We start from the raw sequence: 16,767 nt of genomic DNA, 5'->3' as shown, positions 1-16,767 counted from the left end.
TCCTGTTCCACCTGAGGTGTACGGCAGGGCCAGGTTTTCACAAGTGCCAAGAAAAGGCAAGAACACAAAGAAGGAAAGAAAGACTCGGGTCTAAACAGAGTTTTATTGCATCTCTCAGAAACACCTCAAAGTGCGGCAACCACAAGAAACACTTTGTAAGCGCGGCGATTGTTGACCGTGGATGGCAAGGTCCTACAGACAAATAAACAGTTCAGTCATTTTTGATGACGTTGGCTGAGGAAGGAATGTTGCCCGGGTACTGCTGCAATAGAACAAACTCCCTGCTGTTCTTCCCATTGTGTCGCAGGATCATTTACATCCAATCTTATTCAAGAGCCTCCTTTTCCAACAACGCGGCTCCTTCTCAGAACTGCAAGTTTGCCCATTGTGGGGAATGTATTGTGGCAGCCATTCACCACTGTATTGCATTGTACCATATTATTGCCCTTGTGGGCTCCACCTATGGACCATTGTATTGTATTACACCGCCTGTATCATGTTGGTGCCCTTGTGGGCTCCGCCCCTGTCTCCGCCCCCTTGGGGGAGGCATATAGATCTGCTGCCTGAAGGCGGCTCACAGTACAGAGCAGTCGCAGGCAGGCACAGTTCTAGCTGATTAAAACCACCGTTCACTTCAACTCTGTGTCTCGTGTGAATTGATGGTCGCATCACCCATGTTATGTGTTCAGTCCTAATTATGCGACTTGAACATATAATCTCTAAACTTGCAGACAAGAATGCTACCACTGGAGCCCATATAACGAGGGACCCGTTCTTAAAAAGTAGACAGCAATGGGTTAATAGACCTGTTACACAGGGCCCCATCTTACTCTGCAAATTAGGTCCTGATGATAAAGTACAAGGGATACTAATTTGTTGAATTTCTTCTTGACAACAACACACACCATCAATGGGCGACATGGATATCATTCATCAGGATCGGCATGGTGGCTCAGTGATTAGCACTACTGCCTCACAGCGCCAGGAACCTGGGTTTAATTCCGACCTCGGGTGACTGTGTGGAGTTTGCACTTTCTCCCCGTGTCTGCGTGGGTGTCCTCCGGGTGCTCCGGTTTCCTCCTACAGTCCAAAGATGAGCAGGTTAGGTAGATTGGCCATGATAAATTGTGTGTTAGTGTCTGGGGATGTGCAGGTTAGCTACGGGGTTATTGGATAGGGCAGGATGGACATGGTTAGAGTGCACATTCAAGGAGTCGGTGCAGACTCGATGGAGTGAATGGCCTCCTTCTGCTCTGTAGGGATTTGATGATTCTATCACTGTAATCTTTGTTAACAGGGCAATGACAATTCAAGGTTTTTGAGATTGGCACTCGGCAGAAAAGTGGCAAACCAGCGCTAAGCCCGCGCACCACAGCAAACTAACAGCTGTGACACAAAACAGAATATCATCCGAATAGATTTAATGTGCATGACCGTTCTATTATCAATGTTGGACCAGCTGTGAAAACAATGGTTTGTTTTCTCTGTCGTCACTAGCAACAGAATTTATTATCGGCTGCCAAGGGGCTGTTTTGTCAAACCTCGCCTAATCTGCAAATTGTTTGTTGGTAATGTCACTCGCATAGCAGTTTGAATCCTGGTGCTTTCCTCCATTGCCCAATCCCTGCTGCTCTTCCGTCCATTTTTACTGAAAATTTCAGGTTTAATTTACTCTTCACAGCAGCATACATTCAGCACAAAACCTATCTATTTTGAATTCATTCTGCTTCGTAATTATTGCCATATCTTCATAGAGACGAAAGATTCCGGCCCTGTGTGGAGTCCAGAGCTGAATTAACCTCCCAGGATCCAATATTTTTCATGGTATGTCATATGAGCCTTTAAAACGGCTCTGTACCAAACTACTGGCACAAGCCTGACCATTCAGGTCATTAAATAGTTGAATCAAACATGTTTGTGGCCATATTATATTCGCCTTTTACAATAGATGCTACAGATTCCTGTGAAACTCTCAGTACAAAATCATGCCTACAGCTATGTCTGTTCATGCACGGGCAGTGGTAGTCCAAACTCGAGAGAAAGCCCAGACATGCACACAGTGCCTGGGAATGTCACCTGATGGATGTGAAGATTCACGTTAACATTCAACCAGAAGAAGGGGCAAACTGAACTGACAGTTTGTAATCTGCTCCTGCGCTAGTAATGCCGTGATTAGTAAGAAGGGTTCACTTGTCCAGAGCTAGTTGCTGTCAAGGCTCGGTAATCGCACTACAGTTGCTGAGTCAGAAGACAGTGGAGGAAAGTACCACTCCAAAAGACTTCAACACAGACACTTAAGAGTAGTACTGAGGGAGCTCCGCACTGTCAGAGGTTCTGTCTCCAGCATGAGATGTTAAACCATCTGCCCCTCGAGTAAACATAAAATATCTAATCGCACGATTAGGAAGAGCTGGGGAACTGTCCTTCTATATTGGCCAATATTTAACCCTCAGTCAACTTTACTAAAACACATTATTCTGATTATTATCGCATTGTTGTTTGTGGGACATTCCTGGGACACAGCTGCTGCATTTTCCACATAACAACAGGAACTATCCTTTAAATGTTCTTTATTGGCGGGAAAGTGCTTTGCGAAAGTCTGACGCTTTGAAATTATTTTTCGTTCTGCAGGTTAACTTTTCCACTATTTTTTCCAAAAGCTCTAACCCTTAAAAAATGTGTAAAGGCGTAAATAAAATAATTTTCAGTTCTAAATTTCAATGTGGGTCACTTCAAACGTATCCACTGAGAAAAGAGAACAACTGGGCCGGGATTCTCCCCTACCCGGCGGGGCGGGGGGTCCCGGCGTAGTGGAGTGGCGCCAACCACTCCGGCGTCGGGCCTCCCCAAAGGTGCGGAGTTCTCTGTCATACAGGCCGATCTCTTTGATCAACGTAGACGGCAAGTTACTGGCCAAGATTTTGGCGACCAGAATTGAGGACTGTGTACCGGATGTAGGGGGATATTGAGGCAGGTCCGTGCGTGAACAGAACCGTGGTTTGCACTATGTTTAATTTGTAATTTGTGTCTTGACTTCTTTTTCTTGTACTGTACAATGTCACTTTTTCTATATGCCTAAAATACCTCAATAAAATTGTTTGTTTAAAAGAAAATGATGCAGACAGACAAATTATGTTCTTCTGGTGTCAGTAGCTGCTTGCTTGAGTTCTTCAAAAATCTCTGCTTGCTGCATATGCATAGTCACATTGCAGAGAGGGTTCAAGCTAGCGAGATGGATGGGGAGAGGAGAGGCCCACATAGGAGTCTTGCTGCTTTGGCATCTTTTTTGCTTCTGCCTCTGGTCTGGAGATAAAAGAATGTTAACTTGCTTGCCACATGATCATCCCCCTCAATGATTATCCCGTTGCTCTGGAATGAGGACATTGCGGCACTGCCAAAGTGCCTAGTTAGCACTGCCAAGCCAGCAGGAGCACTGCCTGGGTGCTAGGGTGGCAGTGCAAGGCTACTTGAGTGCCAGGGTGGCTCTGCTAAGGGCCAGGAGATGAGGGGCCCATGCCCATGAAATGAGGGTGTGGGGGGGGGGGGGGGGGGGGGGGGGGGCTGTTGAAGGGTGGGGGGAGTGCAGGGCAGGTAAGTAGGGACCTCTGGAAAGTTGGGTGGGTGATGGGTGGGAGTCCTGGATGGGAGGAGGTGATGTAAGGGGGCTTGGAGGGGCCTGAAGTGGGAGGGCCGCCAGGAACCCCATAATGGGGTGTCCTCACTTGAGGGGTGTGGGGGAGTGTCCACGTGTGTAGGGGGCTGCATTGCCCATGGGTTGGGGGTGTATTCAAGCTCACTTAGAGATTGGGGCACCCTTTCAAAATGGCGGCCCGATCTCTGAGTTCACCTCAGTGATAAAAAAATTCGAAGTGTGGGCTAAACTGGTGAGAAACTATCCAGGGCCCACAAAAGTGACGAAGTGTCATCGAATAGGGATGGAGGAACTCCTAGAAAAACCCACCACAAATTAACGTGGAATTTTTTTGGGGAGAATCGTGTCCATTGTTTCAATCTAATTGGATTATGGCCAGATGAAGCCCTTTCACAACAAGAGTTCATTGCCTGAGATGATTACACCTATTGACTCGTCCCCACCCAGGTGGCTGTCTGGATATTTTGTGAATGGGTTAGGTGATGACCCCATTCACACACCGTCAATGTCACCACCTCCGCTGGAGGCTGCTGAACATTTGGCTCCACTTAATGGCTTTGGAATTTCTCATACACAGTGATGAAAATGTTCGCCATCTTGAATTTGTTGTTTAAAGTCACAGGAATGTTGCCTCAGTCTCTCTTTAAAATGTGATTAGTGGTTTTCAGCTAGTAAATACACAAAGCAATTTTTCATACAGCATGGCTTCACAACAATTATCAAAAATAGATGAAGGCCTGAATTTTCTATCTTAACAGCTGAATATATGTTGAGATCATACGATACCCTGGTCAGACTGCACATTGACAGTTTAGATCACTAAGATACAAGGGAAAGGTTCCAGCCCTGGAGGTAATGTACGGAAAAGGCACAAGATTGAGCCCAGCATCAGAGGGCTCAGTTATGAGACAAAACTGGTGAAACTTTGATTCTACAGTCTGGTGCCACCTCGACATTATTTTGAAGTAGATTATGACATTCGAGCAATGGTGCCCAGATTCAAAGTGGAAAAAGGCAGCTTACGGGCTGATATAAGGAAACTTTTTCTCACAAACACTATTCAAAACTTGGAATGGACTTCCAGATATGGATGTTAAGATACATCGAGCACTGTGCTTCAGTGAGTGCAGCGAGAGAACAGGGCAAGGAATCCTAATGGTTTTTCTCATCCATTTTACAATCTTGTGAAAAGCGAGGGAATAGCGCGCTAAACAGCTGATTTTGGTCAGCAGCCAAATAAAATAGGCTGTCAGCCCTCAATAACCCATATGTTTTTCCAATGTTCCACCATCTCTGAAGTTAATGGGAACTGCAGATGTAAAGGAAACAGGGCAGTCAAAATCAGGTGTAGCATGCAAGCTGGTTGAAGCAAAACTTCTAATTGCAGCATAACTACCTTGAATGTTGCCATAGGACAAAAAACATGACCACCAGTGGCTGGAGAGATTTAATTGAGCTTCCTGCCTTGCTACCTGGTCAGTGTGGTGTTTCGTTACTGCTGCTTTCTATCTGCAGCAACTATTCATAGAATCATTGAATTTACAGTGCAGAAGGAGGCCATTCAGCCCATCGAGTCTGCACCAGCTCATGGAAAGAGCACCCTACTTAAGCCCATGCCTTCACCCTATCCCCATAACCCAGTAACCCCACCTAACCTTTTTGGACACTAAGGGCAATTTATCATGGCCAATCCACCTAACCTGCACATCTTTGGACTGTAGGAGGAAACCGGAGCACCCGGAGGAAACCCACGCAGACACGGGGATACTCCACACAGACAGTGACCCAAGCCGGGAATCGATCCTGGGACCCTGGAGCTGTGAAGCAACTGTGCTGACCACTGTGTTACCGTGCTGCCCACTATTGTCAGAATAGTGGATGTTTGCTACTGCAAGACAATTGCACAAGTGCAGTCATTTTAAGAGAGGCAGTCTTGTGGTGCAGTAGGCATAATGCCTGCAGCTGAGCCAGAAATCCTGGGTTTGAGTCCCACTCCGTGCTTTGATGGCCATGGAAGGTGCATTTATAATGTGGACAAACAGATATCAACAGAGTATCAACTTGTAAACCATTCCAACATACCCATAGCAGATAGTAAGTGCAGGAGAGATACCTAGTCAGCCATGTGATGGAAAGAAAATTGGAGCCTCTACCATCACTCCAGGCATGTAAAAGTGTACATTGCCACAGGGCAGAGGAGGAGCCCCTCCTCTTGGCCAGGACTAGGATCACTATCTTCTGGTACATTGCGCTGTATCAGGCTGGAACGGTACAGCCTTGACTACGTTGGAAAGGTACAGGCTCAATAGGATGTTTGGGGTGTGCTGGAGGCCCTGGGAGTATAGTATCTTGTGTGCCAGTTGGTGCTGGGCTAGGCCAGGCCCAGTGCTGTGGCTGTTTTCCTGTTATCCCGAGGGAGTTGGGGATAACCCCTTTGGTTGATTGAGTGGCCTATTCTCTTCTTCACAGGTGAGTGCTGTCATCTAGTGGGACGGCTGGGTAGGTCTGTTTCTTTCACTCTTCTTCCCTTCCTTTTCTGCATTGGGAGGACCTTCAGGCCTGACCATAATCTGTATGTACTGTTACTGATGCCGGTTCTCTCTTCTTCTCCACTCATTATAATTGTGGTTCTGCCACAGTCCTTGATTCGGGGTTTTGCTTTGTTATGTAGTATGCCCGTAACTCCCCATAGATCTGGGGTTTCCATTCATTTTCTTTTGTTTTTGCAAGGGTGGGTGTGACAATCTGTTCCTGACCCCAACATGGGTGCAGGTGGTCTGAAATCCTGAAAAGAACGGTCATTGATGGTGTTGGCGCTGCTGGAGTTGAAGGGGGCGTATGTCAGGCAATAAACAAAGAAATAACTGATGCATGTAGAAATGGTACAGCAGTTAGGGGCTGATTTAGCTCACTGGGCTAAATCGCTGGCTTTTAAAGCAGACCAAGCAGGCCAGCAGCACGGTTCGATTCCTGTATCAGCCTCCCCGGACAGGCGCCGGAATGTGGCGACTAGGGGCTTAACACAGTAACTTAATTGAAGGCTACTCGTGACAATAAGCGATTTTCATTTTTCAGTTACCATGGGGGATTTTAACTACATGTCAATTAGTTTAACCAGGTCGGTCAAGGCAGCCTTGAGGAGGAGTTTATAGAATGTATCCGCGATAGTTTCCTAGAACAGTATGCAATGGAACCTACGAGGGAACAAGCAGTCCTAGATCTTGTCCTGTGTAATGAGACAGGATTGATTCATGATCTCATAGTTAGGGATCCTCTCGGAAGGAGCAATCACAATATGGTGGAATTTAAAATACAGATGGAGGGTGAGAAGGTAAAATCAAATACTAGTGTTTTGTGCTTAAACAAAGGAGATTACAATGGGATGAGAGAAGAACTAGCTAAGGTAGACTGGGAGCAAAGACTTTATGGTGGACAGTTGAGGAACAGTGGAGAACCTTCCAAGCGATGTTTCACAGTGCTCAGCAAAGGTTTATACCAACAAAAAGGAAGGACGGTAGAAAGAGGGAAAATCGACCGTGGATATCTAAGGAAATAAGGAAGAGTATCAAATTGAAGGAAAAAGCATACAAAGTGGCAAAGATTAGTGGGAGACTAGAGGACTGGGAAATCTTTAGGGGGCAACAAAAAGCTATTAAAAAAGCTATAAAGAAGAGTAAGATAGATTATGAGAGTAAACTTGCTCAGAATATAAAAACAGATAGCAAAAGTTTCTACAAATACATAAAACAAAAAAGAGTTGCTAAGGTAAATATTGGTCCTTTAGAGGATGAGAAGGGAGTTTTAATAATGGGAGATGAGGAAATGGCTGAGGAACTGAACAGGTTTTTTGGGTCGGTCTTCACAGTGGAAGACACAAATAACATGCCAGTGACTGATAGAAATGAGGCTATGACAGGTGAGGACCTTGAGAGGATTGTTATCACTAAGGAGGTAGTGATGGGCAAGCTAATGGGGCTAAAGGTAGACAAGTCTCCTGGCCCTGATGGAATGCATCCTAGAGTGCTAAAAGAAATGGCTAGGGAAATTACAAATGCACTAGTGATAATTTACCAAAATTCACTAGACTCTGGGGTGGTCCCTGTGGATTGGAAATTAGCAAACGTGACACCACTGTTTAAAAAAGGAGGTAGGCAGAAAGCGGGTAATTATAGGCCAGTGAGCTTAACTTCGGTAGTAGGGAAGATGCTGGAATCTATCATCAAGGAAGAAATAGCGAGGCATCTGGATGCAAATTGTCCCATTGGGCAGACGCAGCATGGGTTCATAAAGGGCAGGTCATGCCTAACTAATTGAGTGGAATTTTTTGAGGACATTACCAGTGCAGTAGATAACGGGGAGCCAATGGATGTGGTATATCTGGATTTCCAGAAAGCCTTTGACAAGGTGCCACACAAAAGGTTGCTGCAAAAGATAAAGATGCATGGCATTAAGGGTAAAGTAGTAGCATGGATAGAGGATTGGTTAATTAATAGAAAGCAAAGAGTGGGGATTAATGGGTGTTTCTCTGGTTGGCAATCAGTAGCTAGTGGTGTCCCTCAGGGATCCGTGTTGGGCCCACAATTGTTCACAATTTACATAGATGATTTGGAGTTGGGGACCAAGGGCAATGTGTCCAAGTTTGCAGATGACACTAAGATGAGTGGTAAAGCGAAAAGTGCAGAGGATACTGGAAGTCTGCAGAGGGATTTGGATAGGTTAAGTGAATTGGCTAGGGTCTGGCAGATGGAATACAATGTTGACAAATGTGAGGTTATCCATTTTGGTAGGAATAACAGCAAACGGGATTATTATTTAAACGATAAAATATTAAAGCATGCCGCTGTGCAGAGAGACTTGGGTGTGCTAGTGCATGAGTCACAGAAGGTTGGTTTACAGGTGCAACAGGTGATTAAGAAGGCAAATGGAATTTTGTCCTTCATTGCTAGAGGGATGTAGTTTAAGACTAGGGAGGTTATGTTGCAATTGTATAAGGTGTTAGTGAGGCCACACCTGGAGTATTGTGTTCAGTTTTGGTCTCCTTACTAGAGAAAGGACGTACTGGCACTGGAGGATGTGCAGAGGAGATTCACTAGGTTAATCCCAGAGCTGAAGGGGTTGGATTATGAGGAGAGGTTGAGTAGACTGGGACTGTACTTGTTGGAATTTAGAAGGATGAGGGGGGATCTTATAGAAACATTTAAAATTATGAAGGGAATAGATAGGATAGATGCGGGCAGGTTGTTTCCACTGGCGGGTGAAAGCAGAACTAGGGGACATAGCCTCAAAATAAGGGGAAGTAGATTTAGGACTGAGTTTAGGAGGAACTTCTTCACCCAAAGGGTTGTGAATCTATGGAATTCCTTGCCCAGTGAAGCAGTTGAGGCTCCTTCATTACATGTTTTTAAGGTAAAGATAGATAGTTTTTTGAAGAATAAAGGGATTAAGGGTTATGGTGTTCGGGCTGGAAAGTGGAGCTGAGTCCACAAAAGATCAGCCATGATCTCATTGAATGGCGGAGCAGGCTCGAGGGGCCAGATGGCCTACTCTTGCTCCTAGTTCTTATGTTCTTATGTTCTTATGTGCTAGTGCATGAGTCGCAAAAAGTTGGTTTACAGGTGCAACGGGTGATTAAGAAGGCAAATGGAAATTTGTCCTTCATTGCTCGAGGGATGGAGTTTAAGACTAGGGAGGTTATGCTGCAATTGTATAAGGTGTTAGTGAGGCCACACCTGGAGTATTGTGTTCAGTTTTGGTCTCCTTACTTGCGAAAGGATGTACTGACACTGGAGGGTGTGCAGAGGAGATTCCCTAGGTTAATCGCAGAGCTGAAGGGGTTGGATTATGAGGAGAGGTTGAGTAGACTGGGACTGTACTCGTTGGAATTTAGAAGGATGAGGGGGGATCTTATAGAAACGTATAAAATTATGAAGGGAATAGATAGGATAGATGCGGGCAGGTTGTTTCCACTAGCGGGTGAAAGCAGAACTAGGGGGCATAGCCTCAAACTAAGGGGAAGTAGATTTAGGACTGAGTTTAGGAGGAACCTCTTCACCCAAAGGGTTGTAAATCTATGGAATTCCTTGCCCAGTGAAGCAGTTGAGGCTCCTTCATTAAATGTTTCTAAGGTAAAGATAGATAGTTTTTTGAAGAATAAAGGGATTAAGGGTTATGGTGTTCAGGCCGCAAAGTGGAGCTGAGTCCACAAAAGGTCAGCCACAATCTCATTGAATAGCGGAGCAGGCTCGAGGGGCCAGATAGCCTACTCCTGCTCTTAGTTCTTACGTTCTTATGTCAGTGCGCACCCAGCCACGCTGATCTCCCGTGTTACTTGTGAGGTTGTGTGGCGTGAGGTGATGTGCGCCATTTTGTAATGCTGCCGAGTTCTCATGATCTGCTTCTCCCTCGATCTCTGGTGGAGCGACGCAGGCATCTAGTTTTGTTTAATGGTGGTATTAAGCCAATTTTAATGTTGTTCTCTTGTTCCACACTGTGTTCATGTGGGTTAAGTCATTTTTGCCTTCCCCCCCCTCCTTACTTTGGCTACTAATTTTGTAACTTTGTTGCGTTATTTTGTTTATAACAATGTAAAATCTCAATAAACATACCCACAAACAAGTTCACTTTTGTTCATCACGATGATGAGTAAAATGTAGCTACAATTTAATGTGCCTCCAGCAGGCCGATTTATTTGGTTCCCATTGGGGCTTAATTCACTACAGAGACCGATCAATTGAGCCAACTAATGTGTACCGTCGAATTTGATTCCAGCTTGGCATGTTGTCAGATCTTTTGATTGATAAGCTGTTTCCTGTGTTTGCATAACGTGTTATTTGCCTTTTCCAACTGCGTCTAGGATTTCATCCAAACTTGGTAACAAAAAGAGGATTGACGTCAGCACCAAGAATGGGGGCCCTGATCAGTTCTCTTACACAGGACATCATCGCAGGAAGTTATAATAGGGGGTGAGAGGTCAACGCTGAACAGATATTGAGTGAACAGGCCATGAACGAAGGGAAACTAGCAACTCTATTCATGATGCACTCAGCATCCCCAGCTTCGACACCCACTGGCAATTCTCACACTTAACATGAGTAAGCTGGAAAGTTAGCTTGTGTGCCCAGCCTTGAAAAGCTGACTATAAATGTGAGACAAACCAGCCAGTCCTTTCCAACCCAGACATAATTAAATCCAGTTCAAATAATCCTAGATATTATGCTGAGCACAATTCCTTAGCAAAAGTATGCAACAAATGCATTTGTGTTTTTAAAAAGAAAGGAGTTGTATGGTTTGATTATCAGAGTAAAGTAAATACAGCAGTACAGCTGCATTTAACCTTTCTCCACCAGCCTGCCCCAAATTCACATTTCATACTAGGTGATAGTCACGTGAATATGTCACAATTTGACTAAAGTGGAAAGACTAAATCAGCTTTTTTAAAAACACTGTCAAAGATGCACCTTTACATTTATCAGACCATGGGTGCAATTCTATATCCCCCCCTTCCCCCCTCGCCAGGTGGGAGAATCGCGGGGGGGGGGAGGCCGGGCGGATCCTGCCACGCCGCACCGGCACCCGCACGCGATTCTCCCAACCCCCCGAAAATGGCGTGCCGAGATTTACGACAGGCCGCTCGGAGAATCGGCGCTCGCCGTTTGTAACGGGCGAGCGGCGATTCTCCGGCCCGAATGGGCCGAGCGGCCTACCCAATACGACGGGTGGAGACCATGGCGAAGGCGGAAGAAAAAGAGTGCCCCCACGGTACAGGCCCACCCGCCGATCGGTGGGCCCCGATCGCGGGCCAGGCCACCGTGGGGGCACCCCTCAGGGTCAGATCGTCCCGTGCCCCCCCCAGGAACCTGGAGCCCGCCCGCGCCGCCATTCCCGCCATTACCACACATCCACTAAAATCCATCAGAACAAGCATAACGATCAGCTTCTGTGCTCATCCGTTACTGCTTAAGTTAAATATGACAAAAATTAACATGTCTTTGAAAATGAATGGGAATCATTGTATCATAGAATCTGTACAGTGCAGAAGGAGGCCATTCAGCCCATCGTGCTATCACTGACCCTCTCTGAAAGAGGACCCTACCCCAGGCCCACTCCCCCACACCATCTCGTAACCTCAACTAACAGTTGGACACTGAAGGGCAAATTTTAGCCTGGCCAATCCACCTAACCTGCATATCTTTGGACTGTGGGAGCAAACCGGCGCACCCGGAGGAAACCCACGCACACACAAGTAGAACATACAAACTCCACACAAACAAGTCAGCCGAGGTCGGAATCGAACCTGTGTCCCTGGCGCTGTGAGGCAACAGTGCTGGCCACTGTACCACCGTGTCCCACATTTCTTCTCAGTTTGGACCTATGAAATGTCTCCTCATATTGAAAGTACCTAAACCATTCAGCTAACGTGCTAACAATGTCAACTGGGTATTGGAGCGGCTCAGTGAAATACAGATTTTTTTGTCTCTGACATTTCAGTTCGAATCCAGTCAGTACTGACGGGCTATAAGTTTCCTGTGTCTGCAAAGGTCCAAACTGAAATAAGTTTTTTGCAGGCTCAATCCGTAAGGATGAGCAAAACGTCACCTGGCAGCAAACTAGTAGTGTCACTTAGGGAAGCAAGGGAACAGTGGGGTTTAGGATTATTGGGTGATCCTCTAGGATATAATGGGTGGGCATATGAACGGCCACTTAATATGGAACATGTATAGCTAGCTATGTGTATTCTGGCCCAGCCATCAAGATGCTTTTGGGTGGGGCAGCATGGTGATGCAGTGGTTAGCATTGCTGCCTCACGGCGCTGAGGTCCCAGGTTCAATCCCGGCTCTGGGTCACTGTCCATGTGGAGTTTGCACATTCTCCCTGTGTTTGCGTGGGTTTCGCCCCACAACCCAAAGATGTGCAGGGTAGGTGGATTGGTCACGCTAAATTGCCCCTTAATTGGAAAAAATGAATTGGGTACTCTAAATTTATTTAAAAAAAGAAAAAAAAAAGAGATGCTTTTGGGCTGGTGGTGATTCTTCTAGTGCACAACAAACATGAAATGGACTTACACCATGAGGCTACAGGGAATTCACAACCAAAGGTCTAATTAAACTCGGAGATAATTCATTAACCCTGTGTTATCTTCTGATACTTAAGGTACCTTCAGCATTTGCCAGACTCCTACAATGGCTGGGATACTGGACAGAAACCCCAATATTCTATTTGAATTTTGTAAGACTGTGAGGAAAGAATACTTCACCCCAGGATTGTTTGCAAAAAGAAATAGGGATATGGTATATTAAAACAAACCTTATTCCTAACACAGTATTAAAATCTTTAACATCACACCAGAAAATCGTTTACAATAGAGGGAAATTTGGCCAATTGGATAAGTAACTGGCGATCACATAGAAGACAGAGGGTGGTGGTTGATGGAAAATTTTCAGACTGGAGACCAGTTACCAGCCGTGTCAGTGCTGGGTCCTCTGCTATTTGTGATTTTTATCAATGACTTGGAGGAGGGGGCTGAAGGGTGGGTCAGTAAATTTGCTGATGACACCAAGATTGGTGGAGTAGTGGATGAAGTGGAGGGCTGTTGTAGGCTGCAAAGAGACATTGATAGGATGCAGAGCTGGGCCGAAAAATGGCAGATGGAGTTTAACCCTGATGAGTGCGAGGTGATTCATTTTGGTAGCAAAAATTTGAATGCGGATTACAGGGTCAACGGCAGGGTTCTGAGGAATGTGGAGGAACAGAGAGATCTTGGGGTTCATGTCCACAGATCTCTGAAGGTTGCCACTCAAGTGGATAGAGCTGTGAAGAAGGCTTATAGAGTGTTAGCGTTTATTAACAGGGGGATTGAGTTTAAGAGCCACGGGGTTATGCTGCAACTATACATGACCCTGGTGAGACCACATTTGGAGTATTGTGTGCAGTTCTAGTCACCTCATTATATGAAGGATGTGGAAGCATTTGAAAGGATGCAACGGAGATTTACCAGGATGCTGCCTGGTTTGCAGGATAGGTCTTATGAGGAAAGGTTGAGGGAGCTAGGGCTTTTCTCTTTGGAGCGGAGGAAGAGAGGCGACTTAATAGAGGTTTATAAGATGATGAGGGGAATAGATAGAGTGGACGTTCAGAGACTATTTCCTCGGGTGGATGTAGCTGTTACAAGGGGCATAACTATAAGATTCAGGGTGGGAGATAGAGGAGGGATGTCCGAGGTAGGTTCTTTACTCAGAGAGTGGTTAGGGTGTGGAATGGACTGCCTGCTGTGAAAGTGGAATTGGACACTTTAGGAACTTTCAAGCGGTTATTGGATAGGCACCTGGAGCACACCAGAATGACAGGGAGTGGGATAGCTTGATCTTGGTTTCGGACAATGCTTGGCACAACATCGAGGGCCGAAGGACCTGTTCTATGCTGTACTATTCTATGTCCTATGTCCTACCCCTTAAACAATGCTACTCAATACAGTGAGTATAGGGCAGCATGGTGGCACAGTGGTTAGCACTGTCTGCCTCACGGCGCCGAGGTGCCGGGTTCGATCCTGGCTCTGGGTCACTGTCCGTGTGTAGTTTGCACATTCTCCCCATGTCTGCGTGGGTCTCATCCCCACAACCCAAAGATGTGAAGGGTAAGTGGATTGGCCACGCTAAATTGGCCCTTAATTGCAAAAAGTAATTGGGCAGTCTAAAGTTAAAAAAAATACAGTGAGTGTAATACCCTTAATTGCTATCTTTATTCCCACTTAAACAACAAGAAAACCACCATCTCAGCTCTCAGTCCACCTTGTATACCAATGACACAGAGGAATACTTGCTTTAGCGAGTTATTCTTTGAGAAAGAGAGATCTCTTGATACTGCTTTACAGAAATGTCCCATGCAGAAACTCTGGCTGTATGTCTTCAAAAGCTGCTTTAATTGGATTGTTTCAACCCCCCCTTGTCCTCAGACAAGTCTGTGATTCTTTGTTGACTTAATTTTTCTTCAACTAACCTGCAGCGAGCAAAACCTGACTTGCGGTCTCAGCTTCATCCGGAACAGAACTGAACTGAAAATGCTTTCTCAAGAATGCCTGAGTTCCACCCAGCAATGACATCATATCTCACCAAGCTGAATACCAATTAACTCTCTAGGTATTCCCTTAATAGAAACAACATTGCATTAGCCTAAGCTTTTTACAATGATTAATTGCCCCGCTGGCTCCCAAAAGCTTTGTTGTCTTTCAACCTGAATCTTTTAAAACATGACTTCAGCGGTCAAACACATTCTAACCCAAGCTTTTACCCTTACTTAACCAAATACTTACAATACAATATATTTGAAATTCCTACATTAATCACATTAAGCTTACCCCTTTTTGCAACATTTTATTGGAAGAGAATAATGATCTGATTATTCATACCAGTGACATTTTAAACATTCACAAGAATGCAAAAGAAAGCTTACCGAAGGACCAGCAATTTCCTTTATCCTCTTTGCTTCGGAATCACTGATAAATTTGTGGTACAGTACGACATATGGCTTCTGGCTTATAATCTCCCTTTTCACTGGCTGTAATATGAGGTGTGGGCTGAGGTTTGTCTCGTAGGAACAATAAAGTTGTGAATCTTGATAATGCTTTGGCTAAAATAGAGAGACACAGTATTAATGATGACCGAGACACAATGAAGAATACAGAACAATATGAAGAATACAGAGGTATTCTGAGGAACAATGACTATTACAGAGGAGTAATGAGGAATCAAGAGGAATAATAAGGAATACTGTACAGATGAATAGTGAGGAATACTGAAGAATAATGAGGAATATAGACTAATAAATGAGTTTAATGGAAGAAAGAAGCCTCAAACATAAAAAATTACTTCCATCATGTCCATGCAAATAAGCTACATCCAAATACTTCACAACACGATTATACACTGTCATTTTGTTCAGATGCTGTTGAATATAAATCTGTGCCCAAATTACAATCTGAGCTACCAAAGCTTGTTGGCATACTAACACAGACATAGTATTCATCATCAGGGATACTTTTATTGAGGCCATTTTGAGTTGCTTTCAAATTCCTCCTTGTATTTAGTTCCAGAACGTTACACAGAGAACAGGAAGCAGTTCACATGCAATAACACAATGAGTGGAGTGAGTTTTGACTCAGCCAGGTTCCAGTCCCATTTTGACTTTAAGGGGTTTATAACGGGAATCAAGGGTCTAGTGATAATTTTTTCTTAAACATTACAATTTGTTTGAAATTCACATGCAACACTTGTGGGGAAAAAAGTACTCTTTTTTAAAATATTGGTCAATTTGGAGATTTAATCGTTTATGTAATGCAAATATCACAATTTCAGAATAAGGGGTTAACATTCAGGGCTGAGGTAAGAGGAGAAATATCTTCACTCAAGAACTTATCGATTGTTGGAATTCTTTACCCTCAGAGCACTATAGATGCTCGGACGTTGAACATATTCAAGTTTGTGATTGAAATTGGGGATGGAATTCTCCGTAGCACGATGCCAAAATCGGGATTGGCGATCAGGAGGAGAATGGCTTCCGATGCCAGAATCGTGGCAGCGTTCGGCCCAATTCGTGGCAGAATTGGGCCGAGTTCCCAATGGCATGGGCCACGTGTGGTCCCAGAGGTCGGGAACCCGGCATGCCAGCTGCGGACAGTGTTCAGCGGCACCACACTCGTACGGGATCCATGCCGCTGGTCAGGGTGCGTCTGCTAGGATTGGGGGAGTGGTAGAGGTTGGACAGGCGGTGGGGTGGGAGGTTAGGGTTCCAGCACCGTCGGCGCCATGTTTTCCGGTGCAGACCATCAGCCCTGTGTGGACCGGGACCCGGCAATTCTCCGGCCGTTTTCCGCACGATCCGAGGGTGGTTCATGTGGCGCTGGGGCTAGCCCGTCACCGGTACCAGAATTGATGAGGGGTTCGAGCCAGTTGTAAACCACCCGGATTCTCCATTGGCACCGGCACTTAGCCGCAGGAACGCAGAATTCCGCCCTGAGTTTTGGATACTAATGGAAATTAAGAGATATAGAGGAATAGTGCAGGAAAGTGGAACTGAAATGGAAGAACATAATGACTGAAGGTGCAGGTTATAATGGCTGACCA

General features: G+C 45.3%; 1 protein-coding gene across 1 annotated transcript in view; it reads right to left on the bottom strand.

The window, feature by feature from the left end:
• Nucleotides 1-16,767, bottom strand: part of p4ha3 (prolyl 4-hydroxylase, alpha polypeptide III) — a 107,373-nt gene that overhangs the window by 52,979 nt on the left and 37,627 nt on the right. The window contains exon 7 of the mRNA XM_038818840.1: nt 15,098-15,274. Coding sequence (XP_038674768.1) covers nt 15,098-15,274 — 177 coding nt within the window. The remainder of the gene's footprint in view (nt 1-15,097; nt 15,275-16,767) is intronic.

Source organism: Scyliorhinus canicula, chromosome 14 (assembly GCF_902713615.1).
Source record: "Scyliorhinus canicula chromosome 14, sScyCan1.1, whole genome shotgun sequence".
NCBI classification, from domain to species: domain Eukaryota; kingdom Metazoa; phylum Chordata; class Chondrichthyes; order Carcharhiniformes; family Scyliorhinidae; genus Scyliorhinus; species Scyliorhinus canicula.
Note: the sequence above shows the minus strand (reverse complement) of the source record. Positions and strands in the feature narration are given on the sequence as shown.